Source organism: Liolophura sinensis, chromosome 4, assembly GCF_032854445.1.
Source record: "Liolophura sinensis isolate JHLJ2023 chromosome 4, CUHK_Ljap_v2, whole genome shotgun sequence".
NCBI lineage: Eukaryota > Metazoa > Mollusca > Polyplacophora > Chitonida > Chitonidae > Liolophura > Liolophura sinensis.
The window spans coordinates 19,777,541-19,799,410 of record NC_088298.1 but is presented as its reverse complement, the minus strand read 5'-3'; the positions used below and the strand labels follow the sequence as shown (position 1 = coordinate 19,799,410).

At 36.7% G+C, this 21,870-nt stretch overlaps 1 protein-coding gene across 1 annotated transcript in view; it reads left to right on the top strand.

The window, feature by feature from the left end:
• LOC135464503 (advillin-like) overlaps positions 1-18,761 on the top strand; it is a 41,730-nt gene extending 22,969 nt beyond the window's left edge. Inside the window, exons 15-27 of the mRNA XM_064741928.1 lie at positions 164-301; positions 676-762; positions 1,394-1,465; positions 3,056-3,160; positions 4,299-4,382; positions 7,065-7,120; positions 8,045-8,138; positions 8,656-8,745; positions 10,395-10,508; positions 11,630-11,752; positions 12,204-12,275; positions 13,517-13,633; positions 14,490-18,761. Of these exons, the coding sequence (XP_064597998.1) occupies positions 164-301; positions 676-762; positions 1,394-1,465; positions 3,056-3,160; positions 4,299-4,382; positions 7,065-7,120; positions 8,045-8,138; positions 8,656-8,745; positions 10,395-10,508; positions 11,630-11,752; positions 12,204-12,275; positions 13,517-13,633; positions 14,490-14,603 (1,266 nt within the window). The 3' untranslated portion in view covers positions 14,604-18,761. The remainder of the gene's footprint in view (positions 1-163; positions 302-675; positions 763-1,393; positions 1,466-3,055; positions 3,161-4,298; positions 4,383-7,064; positions 7,121-8,044; positions 8,139-8,655; positions 8,746-10,394; positions 10,509-11,629; positions 11,753-12,203; positions 12,276-13,516; positions 13,634-14,489) is intronic.
• The last annotated feature ends 3,109 nt before the right edge of the window (positions 18,762-21,870 follow it).

Below are 21,870 nucleotides of genomic sequence, written 5' to 3'. Positions count from 1 at the left end.
AACACCAACCTGATAAATTAATAAATGAACAAATAAATGAATAAATAAATACCGGTCAGTAAATCTGACACAGACTCATGCACTTGTAGCAATACAGAGCAGGGGTGGTATTGGTAATGGCATCACTGTGCGCTGTGTTAATTTCAAATCTTTTTCCTTTCAGATCTGGCGTATTGAGGACTTTGAGATGGTCCCCCTCAAAGGGATTTATTATGGCCAGTTTTTCGGGGGAGATTGTTACATTGTTCTGTATAACTACAAAACTGGTGGACAGGAACATTCCATTATCTACTACTGGCAGGTGAGTTAAGTCTGACCTACCTGTCTTCCCTTGGAAATGAAGTGGATCTATCCCAAACTTTTCATCTGTATAGCTAGATCTTTGCCTGTTCATAATGGGAGGGACAAGACTCTTCTTTGCACGCAGAATGTATGGATGCATTTTGCCATGGGCTTTATTTGCAGTTTTAAATTATTTTAAGTAATTGTTAATTTTGTCAGGTCACAAGAGAGCTTGACCTGATTCAGGCAAAAGAATTAGCTCTTTCATGATTGTGCTATCTTTAACTGCAGATTACCATTAGTTCCATTTTTGATATATTTTCATCTGCGTTTGCGAGTATTTTGATTGTTTTAAGTCTTGTTGACCCATGCATTAAATGTTTACATTACCAGGGTTTAAAATCAACAGCTGACGAACGTGGAACCTCGGCTTTAAAAGCTGTGGAATTAGATGATAAAATGGGAGGACGTGCAGTCCAGGTGAGTTACCTCCCTTAATGGACATCTAGCCGTGAGTTCTATCAGAAGTCCATTACCTAGAAGCATGCAATTTGCCTTTAGGTAGTCTTCACAGCTTTGTGGGCGGAAATTGTGAACTGGATCATGAGAAATCTATTTGTGAACGGCTGCTACGAGAACTGGCCTCACGTTGACACCGAAACTCTGTATTTAAAAACTATGATTTCACTGATTATTGTTGCTATGCAGTTAAAAACCCATTGACTATTTTTATATTTCCAAGCAACTATAAAACAATTACTGTGAAAGACATTGTTGTCTTTTTACCAAACTTTCAGTTGTCGTAATTTTTTTTAAGTCAATTTCAACACAACCGTGTTTGAAATCCATCATGTGTCAGCCATTTCTCAAACGTTTGCTGCTCAATAGAGAGAAAGAAAAACACGTGGCATGAACAAAAGCAAAGTGATTATGCTATGATGACCAATACCAAAAGGTGGTCCCAAATACAAAAATATCTTTAAATACCCTTTATCTCTTAAAAAAAGAAAAAAAAATCCAAAAAAACTTTTACATGTGATTTTGGCATCATTTTTATCTTTTCTTCTCCTTTAAGAAAACTGTCTAAGCAAATGTGTCCTTGTTTGTGTAGGTGCGTGTGGTACAGTACAAAGAACCTCCACATTTCATGGCCATCTTCAGGGGCAGGATGATTATCTTTGAGGTTTGTATTTCTTGTATAGATACAGTTGGTAGACTACTTTCTTTATTTATTTGATTGGTGTTATACGCAGTACCCAAGAATATTTAACTAGTACGATGGCGGCCAGCATTATGGTGGAAATAAACCAGGCAGATCCCGGGAGGAAACTCACAACCATCCACAGGTTGCTGACAGACCTTCCCACGTACGACTGGAGAGGAAGCCAGCATGAGATGACTAGTTTGCTATGTGTAATAATAAACCCAGCATGTCTCTGTAAAAGAAAATTGGATGCATTGGATATCTGTATTTTGTGTATTGTGTATCTTTGTACAAAGTTGTATACACATTGTTTACCTGTCCAAATTTGTATGCATTGTGTATCTGTCCAAATTTGTATGCATTGTGAATCTGTCCAAAATTGTATGCATTGTCCAAATTTGTATGCATTGTGTATCTGTCCAAATTTGTATGCGTTGTGTATCTGTCCAAATTTGTATGCATTGTGAATCTGTCCAGATTTGTATGCGTTGTGTCTGTCCAAATTTGTATGCATTGTGAATCTGTCCAGATTTGTATGCGTTGTGTATCTGTCCAAATTTGTATGCATTGTGAATTTGTCCAGATTTGTATGCATTGTGTATCTGTCCAGATTTGTATGCATTGTGAATCTGTCCAGATTTGTATGCGTTGTGAATCTGTCCAGATTTGTATGCGTTGTGTGTCTGTCCAAATTTGTATGCATTGTGAATCTGTCCAGATTTGTATGCGTTGTGTATCTGTCCAAATTTGTATGCATTGTGAATCTGTCCAGATTTGTATGCATTGTGAGTCTGTCCAAATTTGTATGCATTGTGAGTCTGTCCAAATTTGTATGCATTGTGTACCTGTCCAAATTTGTATGCATTGTTTTATGCCTCAAGAAAGATGTATTGCACATCTGCATGTATGTACAAAGTTATAGTAATATTTCCACTTCTTGAACTACTTCAGTGGTCTATTGGTTAGAGTGTGGGCTTCAGAGTAGTGAGACTTTGGTTCAAACATGGGTCAGGTCATATGCAAATGGGACTTACGACTGCCTTGCTTGGAGCTCAGTATTGATAAGTTACAGCAAGGAAACATGACTGGTTGGCTGGGTGTCAGTATAATCTGGCTGTGTGGGGTGTTATGTCTGGTGTCTTTGATGTGATACTTCAGTGATGGCAGCACTTTTGTGGCAGCATGGATTCACCCTGTCAGAAGAAGGCATGGTTTTTGTATACACACCTAATGACTCTTCTTAGTCATATGACTGAAATATTGTTGAGTACCACTTAAACAAACAAGTGGGGGTCCTCCGTGGCTGAGGGGGGTTAGTAAGCCAGGGCAATCGCTGTGAGTTTAAGTCTAGCTCATACTGGCTTTCTCTCCATATGTTTGTGGGGAGGTCTGCCAGCAGCCTGCCGATGGTTGTGGGTTTCCCCAGTTTCATGCCACCATAATGCTAGCCACCATCAAATAAGTGAAATATTCTTGAGTACGGACCAATCAAATAAATAAAAAAATAAAAACATGCATACATACATACTGTTTTGTGAGAAAGGTTAACCTGTTGCCTCTTGTGCTCAGGGGGGTAAGGCTGGCTGGAATAAGGAGGAGAGAGATGATGGCCCAGGGGACAGGTACATGTTACAGGTACGCGGAACCTCCATGCTCAACACCAAAGCTGTACAGGTGAGTCATTAACATGTTTAATTACAGGTGTGAAAATAAATTTGCTAACATTGAGTGATACAAGTGAAAGAACTATAAACTAAGAAGCATAATTCTGCGTATTTCCTCTTTATAGTACTTTTGATTAGCAGGGTTGAGAATGTAATACAACTAATTTTTCTTGTGAAACTCAGTATTAAAACTTTAAATGTTCTCATAAGATTTTTAATCCTCCAGCTAAAGAAATCCTTGATAAATGCTTGTCCCTAAAATAAAGCACATGTACATGTAGAAATAATTGTAACCATGACATTTGTGACCAGTATTGTACATATGTGGAAAGGTCTGGCAGCAACTTGCAGATAATCATGACATTTGTGACCATTATTGTACATACGTGAGAAGGCCTTCCAGCAACCTGCGGATGATCATGACATTCGTGACCATTTTTATTTGTAATTTGTAATCATGGCATTTGTGACCATTATTTGTAATTTGTAATCATGGCATTTGTGACCATTATTTGTAATTTGCAATCATGACATTCATTACCATTATTTGTAATTTGTAATCATGACATTTGTGACCATTATTTGTAATTTGTAATCATGACAGTTGTGACCATTATTTGTAATTTGTAATCTTGACTTTCATGACCATTATTTTTAATTTGTAATCATGACATTTGTGACCATTATTTGTAATTTGTAATCATGACATTTGTGACCATTATTTGTAATTTGCAATCATGACATTTGTGACCATTATTTGTAATTTGTAATCATGACATTTGTGACCATTATTTGTAGTTTGTAATCATGACATTTGTGACCATTATTTGTAATTTGCAATCATGGCATTTGTGACCATTATTTGTAATTTGTAATCATGACATTTGTGACCATTATTTGTAATTTGTAATCATGACATTCATGACCGTTATTTGTAATTTGTAATCATGGCATTTGTGACCATTATTTATAATTTGTAATCACAACATTTGTGACCATTATTTGTAATTTGTAATCATGACATTTGTGACCATTATTTGTAATTTGCAATCATGGCATTTGTGACCATTATTTGTAATTTGTAATCATGACATTTGTGACCATTATTTGTAATTTGTAATCATGACAGTTGTGACCATTATTTGTAGGTTCCCATGAGAGCTTCATCTCTTAACTCTAATGATGTATTTGTGATATTTGGAGCAAGATTTCTGTATATATGGTGTGGAAAGGTAAGTAACATTCTCTTATTTAAAAGAGAAGAAAACATAAAAATGATGCCAAAATCAGATGAAAGAGCATCAAAACTTATTTGCAAATATGGTCTTCGATATTTTATTGGATTTTTTTTTTTTTAAGAAGATAAGGGTGTTTGAAAATATTTTTGTATGGTGGGTATTTGGGACCAACTGTTGGTATTTCTCGTTGTTGCATAATAATGTTCTAAATAAGGATGTGATGCTTGTCTAAAAATTTATTTGAATGTAAATTTGTTGTTTATATCGAAACATATGCATTGAACCTAAATTATGATAATATTTATGAACATATTAAAATATAAATGTGGTCCAAATTGAGGTTTAATACATTTGTTAGTTGAAAAGAACAAATTCAAGTGCAAAAATATTTATTAAAGAAAGACTATAAATACCAAAGTCACAAATACCTACCATACAAAAATTATTTTCAAGTGTCTTTTTCTTCTTAAGGCAAAATCGGAAAAAATATTGAAGACAACATTTAGGATTAACTTTTTACACACTTTCATCTGAACTGTTTGTCATTTTTATGTTTTCTCCACCTTTAAGTTAATTGCCTTGTTAACTGTCTTTCAGATTCAGAATGTCATTGGATTCATGGTTTCCATGGCAACAACCTTTGTTTAGAGAATATGCAGCTTTTGAGTTCTGGTTTTACATTTTCGTGTAGCAGTTGTTTAATTGGTGACACAGTTACTATGACTGAAATGCATCTTGATCCCGTGGATTAAGATTGGAAACTTTTCATCTTTTTGATCATCTTTTTTTTTTGTCACTATATGTAGTGAGTACTGTATATTATTTACAAATTGCATAGACTATAACTCATCATTTATGGCTTAAGTTGTTAACTACTGATAGATAGATGGAAAAAGTTCAAGGTGACCTTGTAGCAGTAATGTTCAAAGCCACAGGGAGGTATGGTAAATGACCTGAAGTTTCGCCCTGGGACTCTGAAAGTGTATCCCAGGATTCATTGCGTTGGTTGTGGTTGTTACTGACTGAGTGCCGCAGGAGAGCATCAAGGGCGGTCAGGGGATTATACTGACAGTACAAGAATGTAATATACAAGCTCACACACTTCACTGAGCAGTCATTTCTTCTCCCACCACTAACAGTTCATGTTTTCCTCAGTTTTAATCATAGTGATATTAATACATGCACTTTGCAACAGGTTGATTGTTTTATTATTGTTATTTTGTGATAAATGGGAATTTGGGCAAAAAATTCTATGGAGATTAAGCGTGACAACCGAGTACGTTTACGCATTTGGAGTGTCATGTCAAACTGCGATTAAAACGACACCTACACACATTTGTTTGCGCCGTTGCAGCTGAACATTTCTTGTTCATTCTGGCATAATTTGAAAAACTGTCCACTTCCATCCATATTTCGTAAACATGGATACTTAATTTACTTAATATTTAATCAAGTCCCCTCAGATGAAATTTTAGTCATACAGATTGGTTTTATCTACATGTAGACACAAGTCACTTACAATCACAGGACTCCACCTGTCTACCCATCGATCACATGATTTTTGCTGGCAACATGCAAAATAATAATGGTACCAGTCGCTGGTGACACGTAGATCATGTCTGTTCAAAACTGTATTCAGAAACTCATAAAGCATGCATTTTATTTTGATATAAAGCCAGTGAAGGTGTTGTGCAAACTTCTAACATGCCTAATGTGATGACAACATAAACAAATCTCGTCTCCCAATATGCTGGACTTGCACACAGTGCTACTGAGAAGGGTTGAAAGTAAACCATGGCAGTTTTTGGAAACCTCTCTTGGAGTATGTTTTCTGTGTTTAATCAGAGGTTCCCGATATAAAAATGCGGGAAAAGGAATTCTTTTGCAATAGGAGGATAGTTCGGATTACAAAGAAAAAAGAAATTCGCTTTTAGCTGAAATACATTTGAACACAGTTCGTTGCATAATAAGGGCTCTCAGCAGACAACCGTTCACCAGATAACAGTGTGAGGTGACTTCCATGTAGGCCTAACCCGAGTAATCAGTTCGTCTACAGTGTACATTCCTTTTTTGGTGTGGTCATGTTTTGAGACAGTGTTTGGAATTCAGAGGTTTGCAGTACATATCGCCTGTCTTGATACTTTCTTCGATTTCTTTCATGGGTGTATTTAGAGATGTACACGTAGACCTACTAGTCAGGAGACCTGCACACCTTTCTGTCAGTGATGTGACCCCACATGGGCAAGGATTAGCAGGCAGAACTGCCAAGTGCCATGCTGGGTAATGAAACGGGCACGGGGCTAATCACTCTCTTCTGACATCTTGCCGCTAAGACAGATCGTGCAAAAAAAATAAACAACATTAACTCTCGTGCAAAATTTTAGGTTATGTACTGCATCTCAGTCATTTTGTACAATAAAAATGATACACAGAAACAGTGACTAAGGACAAATCTGACTTCTGACCCTGTGGCTGTACCAACCAGGAAGTGGGAGAGGGTAGTGGGAGACAGCCTAGTACCAACCCCTTCCTGCCCTGCCTACTGGCTGGAACCCCCTACACACATGTACATGTGAAGCACAAACCAAGTGAGTGGGAGACCTCATTCACAACCCACTGTTTGGTTTGAACAATAACAATGATTATACTGATAGTTGTTTTTCCTGTGTACGTCAGGGTAGCACAGGAGATGAACGTGAAATGGCGAAGAGAGTGGCTCACCTATCCAACAGGTAGGTTATCTGGATTTTTCTTATCTTGGCAGTATAGGTCTGACCATCCCCAATTCAACTGAAGTTATTGCATATGGACTTCGTGCCCATAGTCTTAAAGAATCAAAGAAGAATTTATGCGTACCCTAATTTTTCAACCTTTTCGCATATGGCAGAGCAACTTTCAGTGCAATTTATGCACCTTTGTCATTTGATGTTAGAGACAAAACTACATTGGTTGGGTTGGTCAGTTTCTGGGCTTCACAGAAAGTGTAAGTTTGTAAGCCTACATAAACCAAAACCCTCAGAATTTGGTTAAATAAACACCTTGCAAACATGCGAAAAGATTGCGACATTTATTTGTGACATTGAAGGACTTTAATGGCGTTTGAAGGACTCGTTTGGCATGTATTATTATCAGAAACATACATGTACCTGAAGATTCAGGGTGCTGATTACTTAAATTTATAGTGTTTGAGTATTCTTGAGTACGGCGTAAAACACCATTCAAATAAATAAATAAAATCATAGTGCTTGAATATTCTTGAATACAGCATAAAACACCCACAGATAAATAAAATCATAGTGTTTGGATAGTCTTTAGTACGGCGTAAAACACCAATCAAATAAATAAATAAATAAAATAGTGTTTGAATATTCGTGAATACAGCATAAAACACCCACAAATAAATAAAATCATAGTGTTTGAATATTCTTGAGTATGACGTAAAACACCAATCAAATAAATAAATAAAATCATAAGTGTTTGAATATTCTTGAGTATGGCGTAAAACACCAGTCAAATAAATAAATAAATAAATAAATAGAATAGTGTTTAAGTATTTCTAAGTTTTAACAGAAATCTAAAAAGAAAATAAATGGTTACGTATAGTTGTCCCATTTAATAATGACAGAATTGATTTTTCTACCCACGTTTTCAATCAGGGAACAAACAATGGTATTTGAGGGTCAGGAAAAGAAAGATTTCTGGAATGTACTCGGTGGAAAAGAAGATTATGCCAGTGACAAGAGACTTCAGGTAAGGGAGAGCACTTGGTTTTACCTTTCATGTATCCATCTTTGATGTTGTCATGTAATATCATCACTGATTAGACCACATTGGGGAAAAGGAGATTTGAATTTTTAAATGCTGTCTTTTTTGCTCTTTGGTCCACTTGTGGCATTTATGTTACCCATAGTGAAAGCCGAAGAGGCTGATTGGGTTCTAAGAGAGAAGGTGATGTTTCAGAATAAAGCTGATGTCTTGGACAGAGTTGGCCAAAGATAAATAGATCAAAGATGACAAGGTGAAAGCTGTTTTGGTCAGAACTGCCCTGGCTGTGTTTTGAATTTATGTACAGAATCATAATGACTTAGCTTATTCAAGGCTTGTGTTTCTTGCTTAGTGATGAATCTCTGAAGCCAGAAAAACTATGTGATCAATTGCTTGTACAAGAAAAAAAAAGCGTTGCCTTTAATTTAAGAGCAATTGACTTTAATTGTAATTCTCCTTGATTTTGTGTCTTACATGAATCATGTTTTTTGTTTCTTCACAGGAAGAAGAAACCGCCCAGCCGGCTCGACTGTTTCAATGTTCAAATGCCAGTGGTGTGTTCACCGTGGATGAAATACCAGATTTCACACAGGTATGACACTGTTACACCAGTATACATGTAGAAGAGGAGTGAGAAGTTCGTTCAGTTTGCTCCCTATGTGGGTTATTTTTATGAGCACCTTCTTATCAGTTTGTTTGGGACGGCTTTGGTGGCCTGATGGTTAGAGCGTCTGCCTTGAAGTTGGGAGACCCGGGATCAGACCGGGGTTGGGTCATACTTTAAATACTTTAAAAATAGTACTTGTTGCTGCCTTGATTGTTGCTTAGCACTGAGAGGTTAGAGGAAGGGAACAGGACTGGTTGGCCCAGTGTCGGTATAATGTGGCTGGATGGGATGTTATGCCTGGTGTCTTTGGCATGAAACTTCAGTGGCAGGTGCCCTTTGGCATCAAGAACTCACACTGCCACACGAAGACACAATATACATGTATGTACACATACCTAATGAACCTTCGACATCATATGACTGAAAAATTGTTAAGTACCACGTAAAACCCCAAGCATTCATTCATTCATTCCTTATCAATTTGTAAAGGGAGTTATTAAAATCAGTCTGCTCTGAGTAATTAAACGTAAAAATGACAATGTCCAATAATTCTCTGTTTTATGCCCTATTTCTTCTAAATTTTGGGACACCTGGTCTGCTCTGTTGAGCCAATATACATGTAATTCTGGCAGGAATATTGAGTTTCTTTCTTCTCACATGGTTAGACCATCTAATGAACAACATACTCATGTCTCTATACTTTTCCAAAAGGCTTGTAAAGAAATGTAATATTCTACTTTCAACACTACTAATATCTGTCCCAAAAATGAGAAGAATTACAGTACCCCAGGCCAAGATCTTATCAATCTTCCCTCATAAATGTAATATCGGTGCTGTCACCAAGTGAGGAGTTTCTGCAGGCTTTAACAAATGTAGCCATTTCAGTTTAACCTCTCAGAGTTTTTTGAATATTTGCTTTTCAGTAAACGTTTAATGACTACATTTCTTGAACAAAACTTACTACATGTCTACAGAACAAGCTACTAGAATGCCTGAAGTTTGCCAGAGCTTTGCTTGTATTACACTTATAGAATGGTTGTGTTGTGGAAGGTTACATTTGGCTAGTCACAAACCAATTTAGTTTCGGCTGTAGTGGATTGGTACAATTCCCTACTCAGGGGCCTCTGTGGTTGAGAGGGTTAGCACACCAGCATGGCGCAAAGAACCAGGAGCCTTTCACCAGTGCGGTAACTATGAGTTCAAGTCAAGCTCATGCTGGCTTCCAGTCCGGCCGTAAGTGGAAATGTCCATCAGGAATTAGATCGTCGTGGGTTTCCCCCGGGCCCTGCCCGATTTCTTCCCACCATAATGCTGGCCACCATCCTGTAATTGAAATATTCTTGAGTAAAACACCAATCCAATGATTATGTGCCTGCTCTCACTGTTTGTGGTGAACCTTGGTGAAAATAAGCAGTCAGTTACACAGTTTGTGAAGTCACGGAGGAAAGTTTATCAGGATCTTGCCATAGGTGATATTCTGATGATTTGCTCTCGGCATGCTACTAGCCTGGTTGCTATTTATTGACGAAAACTGTAGCTGATTAATACCACAAATTGTTTATCTTCAATGAAATTGCCAACTTTGTAACACTCAGAGTGTGGCTGATTTTCTGCTGCTTTCTTCTGCTCTTCAGTCTGACTTGGTATCTGACGATGTGATGTTGCTAGACGCATGTCACGCCATCTTTGTCTGGGTAGGGGACGGTGCCAACGAAGAAGAAAAACGCCTTGCTCAAACTGTGGCATTTGTAAGTATTGTGGTCTGTAAACATTGAAATGTCAAATATAAAATAGGGAACCTTGGCCTGGTTCAGTAATTTGCACCTGGACCTTGGCCTGGTTCAGTAATTTGCACCTGGACTTTGGCCTGGTTCAGTACTTTGGACCTGGACCTTGGCCTGGTTCAGTTATTTGCACCTGGACCTTGGCCTGGTTCAGTTATTTGCACCTGGACCTTGGCCTGGTTCAGTAATTTGCACCTGGACCTTGGCCTGGTTCAGTAATTTGCACCTGAACCTTGGCCTGGTTCAGTTATTTGCACCTGGACCTTGGCCTGGTTCAGTACTTTGCACCTGAACCTTGGCCCGGTTCAGTACTTTGCACCTGGACCTTGGCCTGGTTCAGTACTTTGCACCTGAACCTTGGCCTGGTTCAGTACTTTGCACCTGAACCTTGGCCAGGTTCAGTTATTTGCACCTGGATCTTGGCCTGTTTCAGTTATTTGCACCTAGTCTCTTTGGTCTATTGTTCATTCCTACCTGTGTGATGATGAAATTCTCTCAAAATTGAAATTTGTAAGAGAAACCACTTCGGTTGCCTAATGGTTAGGCCGTCTGCCTCGAAATCAGAGACAGGACTGGTTGTCCCGGTCTCAGTATAACGTGACTGGGTGTGATGTCATGTCTGGTGTCTTTGGCATGATACATCAGTGCAGCAGCACTTCAGTGGCATAGACTCACCCTATTACAGCACTTTGGCGGTGTGGACTTTGTCCTGACACAGTCTGTGTACACACACCTAATGACTCCTCCTCATCATATGACTGAAAACTTATTAAGCACAATGTTAAACCCCAGGCATACATACATGCAGTTATAAGAATGACTAAATATCTTATTTTAGCAAAGGATGCTTCAAGCCTTGGTCAGTTTACACAGAATTGTTCATTTCAAAATCACTGCGCTACTTTTACTGGTTATTTTATTTTATTTTGGCACTTTTGATTGCATTTGCTATTTATTGATCCTCAGTTCAAATCCCTTCTGAGGCAATGCTTTTTTTCTTATACAAGCAAGTGATCATATATTTTTTGTGACTTCAGACAGTTGCCAACCATTTTCAATGACATTTGTTGTTCCATGAATTGCAGGAATACTTGGAAACAGACCCAGCCCACAGAGATCCTGACACGCCCGTCATGAAAATACGACAGGGCTATGAACCTCCCAACTTCACAGGATTTTTTGGAGTTTGGGACCGAGAGCTTTGGAACGTGAGTTTTGTCTGATTCACAGATTATTTTAAACCCCATAGTATTGTAGCTAAGGGCTAGATAATACCACGGATCTTGAGATACTGTTGTAAATGTAGCAAAATTCTTTATTCTAGGTCACAATTGCTTTGGCAGCCATGTTGAAATTTTTTCAGAACCTTCTCATGAACCATTGAACCAAGGCTTTCTGAGTCCTTAATACTTTTGGAATCCTTACTTTGAGAAAAAAGAAATACCCAAGTTTATTGAAAAAAATGTGAAGGATTGCTGTTTGTTATATATGTCAACTAAAACCAACTTTTTCAAATGTGATGCGAAAATCAGTTTGCTCAGTTCTGACATTGAGAACCTAATTTTGATTTTGTTTTTGTTTAAATTTGTACTTTACTGAAATATCATTTGAAATCGACACATGTACTTTATCTTTATTTATATTTTTATTTACTTCCAGAAAGGAATGTCCATTGAAGAGATGGAGAAGGACTTAGCAGAAGGCAACCAGGGAATTCAGATTGTTAAAGAGGTGGGTTTTTTAATTTTTATTTGTGGTGCAGCCTGTATCTTTTCTCCTGTCAAGCACCTTGTCTGGTGAATGCTGAATTGTGTAAAGTACATTTCAGCTTTCCTTGGAGGTGTGTGTTCAGTGAACCTCTCTCACCATTTTCAAGGTCCCATTGCCATGTGACTGGCCCCGATAGCACAGTTGGTAGAGTGTCCACTTCAGGAGCGGTAGATCCAGGGTCAATCCAGGGCTTAGTCACACCTAAGACCTTAAAAGAGGAAGTTGTAACTTCCTCGCTTGGCGTTCAGCATGAAGGGGATAGTGCAACAACTGGTTGACCCATATCAATATAATGGCTCGGGCAGGGCAGTTTACTTACCTTTGGTAAGGCATGACAGTGAAGCAGCACTAGATGGAAGAGCACTGGAAATCTGTCCTGCAACAAGGAGGCACATTACATTCCACTCTAAAGGTTCCTTCGTTGTCATATGACTGAAAAATTGTTAAGTATGACGTTAAACCCCAAGTACTCACTCACTCACTCACTCATTGCCATGTGCTGCTTGTCCAACCTTACGTTCACTGAAAACCACATGTCTTCCATACAATATGATGTGCTTGTCAGAATGTTACACGTGCAAAAGTTTGTCAGTAACTTACCAATGGTTGGTTGCTTTGTGTCAGGCCCTCAAAAAGCAGTAACTGTGGTACAGGTTTCTGTTGGTTAATAGCTTTGTTCTTCAAACCACATTCTGTATCACTCAAAGCCAGTGAAATGAAAGTGTGACATTATGTTCATTCTGGTATCCATTTTTGTTACTCTCACATATGTGAGTGCAGTGCATCGTTTTTTTTTTTTCTTGTTTATTTATGTGATTGATGTTTTACGCTATACTCAAGAATATTTCACTTATCAGGCTACAATATTGTGGAAGGAAGACGCGAGCAGAACCCGGGGATAGTGTCTTGAGTTATACTGTGTGGATAGGTTGATAAAAACAGCAAAGAGTGCACTGGTGCATTGCTGAATTGGTGCACTGATTTGATTAACGTTGCACCGTCATGAATAGAGTCCAGAGTTGGACTGTGCACCGACAGTGTCATGCTCTCATTTTCTGCACATCTTTTAACCATTTTTTTTTTGCCTATTTCGTTTAAAAAAAAAATATGCCTGTATCTTGACCTGTGATTTTGTGTACATCTTGTGACCATTTTTATTAGCGTATTTAACTTTGCACTGTTTTGTTCCTGCTGTTGTACAGACAGTAGAGGCTGCCGGAACCCTGGGATTTAGCGAAGTCGCAAAATACCCATATGAAGAACTGGCCCACAAACCCACGGAGGAACTTCCTGCAGGGGTCAACCCTTCTTGTAAAGAGGTGAGAAATTCACAAGGCATCTTTTCTTAAACAGCCCCAGGATTTAATATGTCGTGTTCGTGTTATAAAAGTTGTGGGAATGTTCTGTGTGCGTCCGGCCTTCAGTCTGTTCGTCTGCCTGTCACACTTGTCATTATTAACAAGACATCTTGAACAGTTTTCAATAGAGTTGTGGATGGTTTGGCTGTATCTTTAAGTCAGGAGCTTTTTGTTAGGTATATAGTGATGGGCTGTGAGACTCTGCTGACTTTCTATTGAGGCTGTGCTGACTTTCTATTGAGGCTGTGCTGACTTTCTATTGAGGCTGTGCTGACTTTCTGTTGAGGCTCTGCTGACTTTCTAATGAGACTCTGCTGACTTTCTATTGAGGCTGTGCTGACTTTCTATTGAGACTCTGCTGACTTTCTATTGAGGCTGTGCTGACTTTCTATTGAGGGTCTGCTCACTTTCTATTGAAGTTGTGCTGACTTTCTGTTGAGGTTCTGCTGACTTTCTGTTGAGGCTCTGCTGACCTTCATTCACCTGTAAAATTGACTACTGCCGTATATCAGTGAAATATTTTTATGTTCAGTGTGGTATTAAATGCTGATTATATAAGTAAAATAAGTAGAATAAATAAATAAAAAAATAATGAAAGAAATATGCCCAGGAAACTGTAAACATAGTTTTGCAACCATAGATACTGTATTCATTTGATTGTTCAAAATTGAAGATATCCATTTTCCCTGCCATACTTGTTTCAGTTTCAGCTTTCTACATTATGGCTTACATAATGTTAAGTATTTATTTAAAATTTAAGGTATTGGCCTCGCCCACATGTATATCATTTCCAACTTTTGCTTCTGTTATGTTTTAGATTCACTTGACAGAAGAAGACTTTGAGAAAGTTTTCAAAATGAAGCATTCCGAGTTCCTTGGAAAGCCTGTTTGGAAACAAGTACAGATGAAGAAAAACACTGGACTCTTTTAAAGATGAACTTCTGCGTGAGGTTTAGAGAATGGGAAAGCTCTTCAGACAGATGTGGTTACCTGACGTCCAGTCAGTCAGAACTGTGGTAATGAGGAGTGAGAAGGCCAAAGACTATGAAAATTGTCAGGAAACCAACAACTTTTTGTTTGAAAGTGGCAAAAATCTGTCCAAACTGTTTTATCATTATCATTTTGATGCAAAATCCCCACATGAACCTTGTGTTGTGTAACCATAGTAACAGTGTTACATGTTAATAAGATCTGACTGCATCAAACGTGAACAATGTACTAGTCTGACTTGTTCATTGTAGCCATGTCATGTCTGTTTTGTTATGATATTATAAAACATTCCACAAAAAACCTGAAAAAAAGGAAAGAAAAAAAAAGTTATTTTAGTGAAATATTTATCTTATATTTACACAAGACCTGACACCAAAAATTTGCATACCAGAAAGGTCTTGTTTTAGTCTTTGAAATAATGTTTTTGGTCAAAAGTATAGGCCAAAAGTGATAATCATTGTCAGCAAATTTTTTTTCCTTTAAAAAAAGTCACCCAAATGGTTGTTTATTTAACTATTGTTTGTTCTTTGGGTTAATAATCAATACGAGAATACTGCATAGGCTTAATAACCGTTGGGAATAAGTAAGGTGTTGGGTTGAGCTTCTACCCAACGTGTTTTAAGTGACCACCTGTTTTAAGCAGCCAGTTATTTTGTGTTTCCTTTCACTGGCCACATACGACAGGTCTGACTGCATATCAGCATTTGTGGTTGTGTGTGTTCTTTTTTTTGGTTTTTGCTTTGTTTATGAAAATGTCAAAAGTGGAAATCAGAGATAAAGTAAAAACAAGCTAAAATGTGAAGTAAGACGCTTCATACAGACAACTGAAAACTATGCGTAAAAATATTTTGATTTTTTTTTTTCAGATTTGATTAAGAGTGTTGAAAGGCATTCAAATATTTGAATTCACCAATGGGCTTTATGGGCCATACTGATACTATCTAGGTACTCTGACGTCATGTCACCTTTTTCTTCTAATGCTGACCAGAGGAAGGAATTTTTGGGAACATTATTTCAGTAATCTTTTACTCATGGGTAAAAAGAGTTATTCCAACATTCATTGTCATCATTAGAGTTGGGAAAACTTCCTCTGACATCAGAGTTCCTAAACTCTGGTAGTATGCTCCATAAAGCCTACCTTAGAATTCAAATGTTTGAACACCTTTAACTCTCTTCACAAAAATCTGAAGAAGTAAATGAAAGTGTACTTATGCATAGTTTTAAGTGGTCTATTTAGTGATGTCTACGTCAGTTTTAGAGGTCTTTTCCTTTAAGGGTTACATTCAGTTGTAAGGTTTTAATACTGTATTTGACCTAAACTAAAGTGTCATCTCTCTGCCAACTGTCTGCGGATGGTCGTGGCCGCCCAGGTATAAGTGAAATATTCTTGAATACGGCACAAAACACCAATCAAATCAATAAATAAATCAATAAAATGCCATCCATGACTAAGCTTTACTCATTATTTTTAAAATTCTAATGATCTTACAAAGATGTTTTGATGTTTCTTTGGAAAGTAGGATGAAATCTTTATTGGAAATATGGATGGAAGTTTCAATGCCAAAAGTAATATTTTATGACTTTCGGTTTAAAAGCAAGTGACTTTTTACGTCTAATACAAATTGATTTCTACATCCAGATTCTGTTGGCTGTTATGGACAGAACTAATGCAAGTCAAAGAATTTCCAAAGACAAAAACATGAGTCAAATGAGGAGTCTATTCCTATATTTTGGCACTATCTGTAAATACATGATTAGAATTTGATTGGTTTACACTTGTGTTAGTTCATTTTGCATAATTGAGGCAATATTTAAGCAGTTGGCATGTTCATTTGTGTGCATCGTATCCTGTTGCTGAGTACAGCAGGGTTTCTTCTCTTTGGTTTTAAAGCCATTTTCACAGTTGTCAAAAAGGCTTTCTGTCACAAAAAAACTTTTATATAGTTTTTCTTTTTTGTATTCAGTCAAGAAAACAGCCAAAAGATACTTATTTAAAAGAAAAAATAACAAAGGAAGTTAGTTATCTTCCCGTAGACAACATTCAGTTGCATTTTGCTGATCTTGTTCCTAATCGGGCCATAACACAGTAGAAGTATCCTCAGTAAATCCTGTCAAACAAAAAAAAAAAAAAAAAAAAAGTAATGTAACATGAAATAGGATAAATGATAATAAGCTGATTGTACACATGTATATATTTTGCACTGCTCATTATTTCCGAGCTGAACATATTCCAAGCTTATTACAAACCGAAGTTTTTGTAAATTGATGATCTGTCTGTCACTGTTCATTTATCACCGGTAGGAGATGGGCGTTTTAATTGTATTGTTGAATTATTATGATTGTTACAATGTATTAAAATATTATAGTGCAATTCAGAAACCTTCCTTCACCAGAGCATGCATTTAATACATACATGTAACAGTGTACTCCCCTTCCAGCGGATGCGTGGCTTCCATACTGGTCTTTGTCAACTTCTAGTTGGATTTGTAAATGTGGCTTGTTTGCAATGTTCGTTCTTTGTGACGTACGTGCTTTGTTTTTTTAATTAGCAACTGTACTTGTACTTACTTGTTACATTAAGTCATTTGTTTCCAAATTTTAAGTGTATATGTACTTCTTTGTTTGATGTCAACCATGCGTTTTCAAGTTGTAAGTGTACTTGTACTTTGTTACACTTCATCCATGTGTTTTCAGGTTGTAAGTGTACTTGTACTTTGTTACACTTCATCCATGTGTATTCAGGTTGTAAGTATACTTGTACTTTGTTACACTTCATCCATGTGTTTTCAGGGTGTAAGTGTACTTGTACTTTGTTACACTTCACCCATGTGTTTTCAAGTTGTAAATGTACTTGTATGTTGTTACACTTCACCCATGTGTTTTCAAGTTGTAAGTGTACTTGTACTTTGTTACACTTCATCCATGTGTTTTCCAGTTGTTAAGTGTACTTGTACTTCTTTGTCATGTTTGTTACCTACACTTCATTCCTGTGTTTTCAAATTGTAAGTGTACTTGTATGCTTTGTTACACTTCATCACTGTACATGTATGTCAAAATTTGAAGTGTAATCAATTTAATTTAATTGTACACTGTTACAAGTGTCCGTTTCCTGCAAGGGGTTGTAAATGTACTTTCACTTTCTTGTTACCAGTCAACCGTGTGGTCTGAATTACCTTGTCACAATTTTGAATGTACTTTTTTGTTTGTTTTTTAAGTGTACTGTGTTTTCTTTTAGGTGTACTTTTCAGATACTTCCTGTACTGTACTCACGTTTCCACTTGCATCTGCTGTCATTGATGTTAAATAATTATATCTTCTACTTAATTTCAAAGATAGCATAAAGGTTTTCTGTGTTATTTTATTTGGATGTAGATATTAATGTTGTATTACAGAAATAAAGTTTTGTATGGAACATTTTTCTTGGGAACAAGTTTTTATTTTCAAACTCTCTGATGCATCTGAAGCAGTTTCCTTTCTCTTGAGGTTGGATTGATGAGTCATTTAAATTTGAAAAGAAAGATATGTAAAAAGAAACATATGTATATGTTTAGTTGTAATTGATTGATCAGTAAGTCATCCATTCAGGGGGAAGAACTCTCATATGAAAAGATGATTCTACTTACAAACTGGCCACCAACCCCTTTCTTTCATAGAGTTGATTAAGAAGACAGTTTTCACTGTTACATATCAATTTTTTGACTTTCTAACTTAAGGTGTGGAAAACCATTCAATTTTGTGTGAGTATGTTAACTGTTGCTGGGTATGTCAAGTGTGTTCAGAATTTTGGTCAACCTGCTTTCTTTATGTATTTAACATTTCACCTAAAGGTGTGCATGTAAAATGCATTTTCGTAAGCACACAAGGGCCTTAAAATGACAGTTTTGATGTGAACACTTGAGTGTCTTTGATAAAAAATTTATCAAGCTTCACGAGAAAAAAAGCTCACATGTAGACCCACAAAGGGGATTATTCAATCATAATCAAGCAAAATGTGCTAACGCTAAGCTTTAGGGGAAATACAGTATTTCTGCTAATACTTAGCATTAGGTGAAGTACAGTACGCCTATTTCTGCTAATGCTAAGCTTTAAGTGAAATACAGTATTTCTGCTAACGCTAAGCTGTAGGTGAAATACAGTAGCCCTATTTCAGCTAATGATAAGCTTTAGGTGAAATACAGTATTTCTGCTAACGCCGAGCTGTAGGTGAAATACAGTAGCCCTATTTCAGCTAATGATAAGCTTTAGGTGAAATACAGTATTTCTGCTAATGCTAAGTTTTGGGTGAAATACAGTATTTTAGAAATTAAATATTATAAATTTCCAATGCCAGCCAACTCTTCACGAGCATGCTAAAGTGTCTAATCATGAGAATAATCTGTTAAACCTTTTATAAGGTACATGTAGAGGTTGACATTCACAAAGTTGTTGTTTTTTTTTTTCAATTTTTGTTAGGTAATAAGGTATGTATTTTACAACTTTCGTCTGCAGGTTGAAGACAAAAGTGTTTCTTTTCTTCATGGTGTTTCTTTTTTAAGACTTCATTTCGTGTTTTAAGATTTCATTTCTTGTTTTAAGATCAACAATTTATTCTTGTGAATGAACTTGACGTTCCTCTGACATTCCAAGTCTGTTCTGTGTATTACGATAGGATTATAAATAAGAGAAAAAAAATATTTCAAAACCATTTTCGTCCAAGTTCTGTGTTATAGATCAAGTATACATGTAGTTTTTTTTCTCCAGTTGTCCTTTCAAACAGCTTGGCATATTTTATCTTTATTCTGACTGCATGTCATAACCATTCTGTATGCAGTCTTGCATTCCACAGCGACCTTGGTATTCATTCTGCTTCAAGTCACTATACATGCAGTGTGTGTGTGTGAACATCATTTAAAGTGTGTGTGAAAATCATTTAAAGTGAACGTCATATATATATATATATATAGGTAGATAGATATATGCTTTATACATATATTGGTATATGTAAAATATACATGTATATCAAGTGTTTATGTTTTATAAAGGTTTACAGAGACCTGTATTTATCTCTTTCTATGTATATTACATATCAATCATTCATATCTGGCATATCTGGCCTGGTTTTGTTAATAATCATTCGTCATTATAATATTTGTTGAGAATGAGCTGTTCTGAGAATTTGTTTTCTTGTGCTTTTTCTGAAAAGAACTGCACTTCAGCCACAAATTGTGTATATGAGTAGTGTTCAGTTTTCATGGCAGACAAGATAAGTATACAAACTACCCTAAATTCTCTGCAAATTCGACCAGTAAAGTATAACTTTCGATTTTAAAAACTAAAAATGTATAGTTCAAATGCAATTGAAACATTCTTGTAATATGCCAAAACATGCAGCATGTATGTGGTAAAATTTGTTGATTATTTAGGGTAGGTTAAAAAGCCTACTTTAGATTGGCTATCAAGTAGCATGCCTATAGCCTGCCAGTGGCGGGCTTGTAGTGAGTCTGTAGAATTCATTCTTTGTTTTAAAACTGTTCAGGACTTTTTCACAAAATATGCCGATATGGTAGACACAAATTGTGAGGGCCCGTTTTTTTGTGTTGGAAAATGAACAAGATACAGTGGTGATTAACAACAATGTGACCTAATCAAAGAAAAGTATTATATAGCTCAGTATACATACATGTTATGAATTTACATTATGAATAAGATATGCTCTACGTTGTGGACAGTTTGGTGTAAATATTTGTCGTATCTCCACTTGTAATGCACGTCCCTTTAATTAGGACAATAATATAGACATCATTTACGACAACGACAAAAAAAGAAGAAAAAATGATGTGAGAAATTTGATTTATGATATTTTGTGAAAGTGGTTCTAGGTTGTGAAATATTTATCTGAATTGTTCCATTTCTGGTGGGTTTTTTTTTGTTTTTTTCTCAGTAGTTTGCAAAACATTGTTTGGCGCCACATTTGTTTAAATATGTAAATTTCCATGTCACATGTACATACAGGTATTTTCACCCTTGCAGCCATTTTAGACATATTTGTGCTGTACTTGATGGTGCAACAACAACATGTTACTTGTTTTTGCACAGTGGAAACTATACACAACGCCTTATCTTTATAAAAGGGAGCCATGTGAACTTGGCACATTATTATATACAGACCCTTATGTTATTTTTAATACAGGCCCTTATATTACTTTTAAAGTGAACATCAAGTCTGCGACTATATATACATAGAAAACAGTTACAGAACACAGTTATCACAGAAAAATATGTAAAAAAAATTCTATTAAGTTTTTAAAGCGGAGAAGACGAAGTTCGACATTGGGGGTATGGCACTGTTGGACAATTCACTCTGAGTAGCCATGTTGTAGAAGCCCTTGTGAACTTGACCAATCACTAGCACTGAAAAGGTCACATGATAATTAGCTGTCACGTCAAAAAACCTATTTGCTCTCGATTGTCAGTGTGTTTGTTCAAAGTGGATATACAGATATTGATGAAATCAGTTAGATTTTGTGGTTAGTTTAAGTGTTAAACTGATGCATTTGGGACCACACATTTATGAGGAGGGAACTCAGAACAGTTACCCATGTCACAACGCCTACATGCTGGGCAGGAGGCAGGAGGCAGCAGTAACATGACAGGACATGGAGGGTGAGCTGGCAAGAAAACTGCCTCGGGAGAGTCGTTGCTTGAAGAAAAGTATTGTGACTATTTTTCCTTATCAAGGTCAGATTTATTACAAAAATATCTTTCGTAGCCTGTTATCAATGGGAAGGTTCTGTCTTCGGTAAAAGGGCACCAATAAAATGAGTGGCAAGGTACTAACAATTGTTTGCTATTTATTTTGTTGATAAGCATTGTAGAACTTTTTACCACTGGAATACTACTTGTTTAATTAATTTAGCTTTAGTGACTGACTTTATGTTCACTTTAAGGGAAATCCCATAAACTGTACACATTACTACAGGCCTTTGTCTGTAAGGGAAACCCCATAAACTGTACACATTACTACAGGCCTTTGTCTGTAAGGGAAACCCCATAAACTGTACATATTACTACAGGCCTTTGTCTGTAAGGGGAATCCAATAAACTGTACACATTACTACAGGCCTTTGTCTGTAAGGGAAACCCCATAAACTGTACATATTACTACAGGCCTTTGTCTGTAAGGGGAATCCCATAAACTGTACACATTACTACAGGCCTTTGTCTGTAAG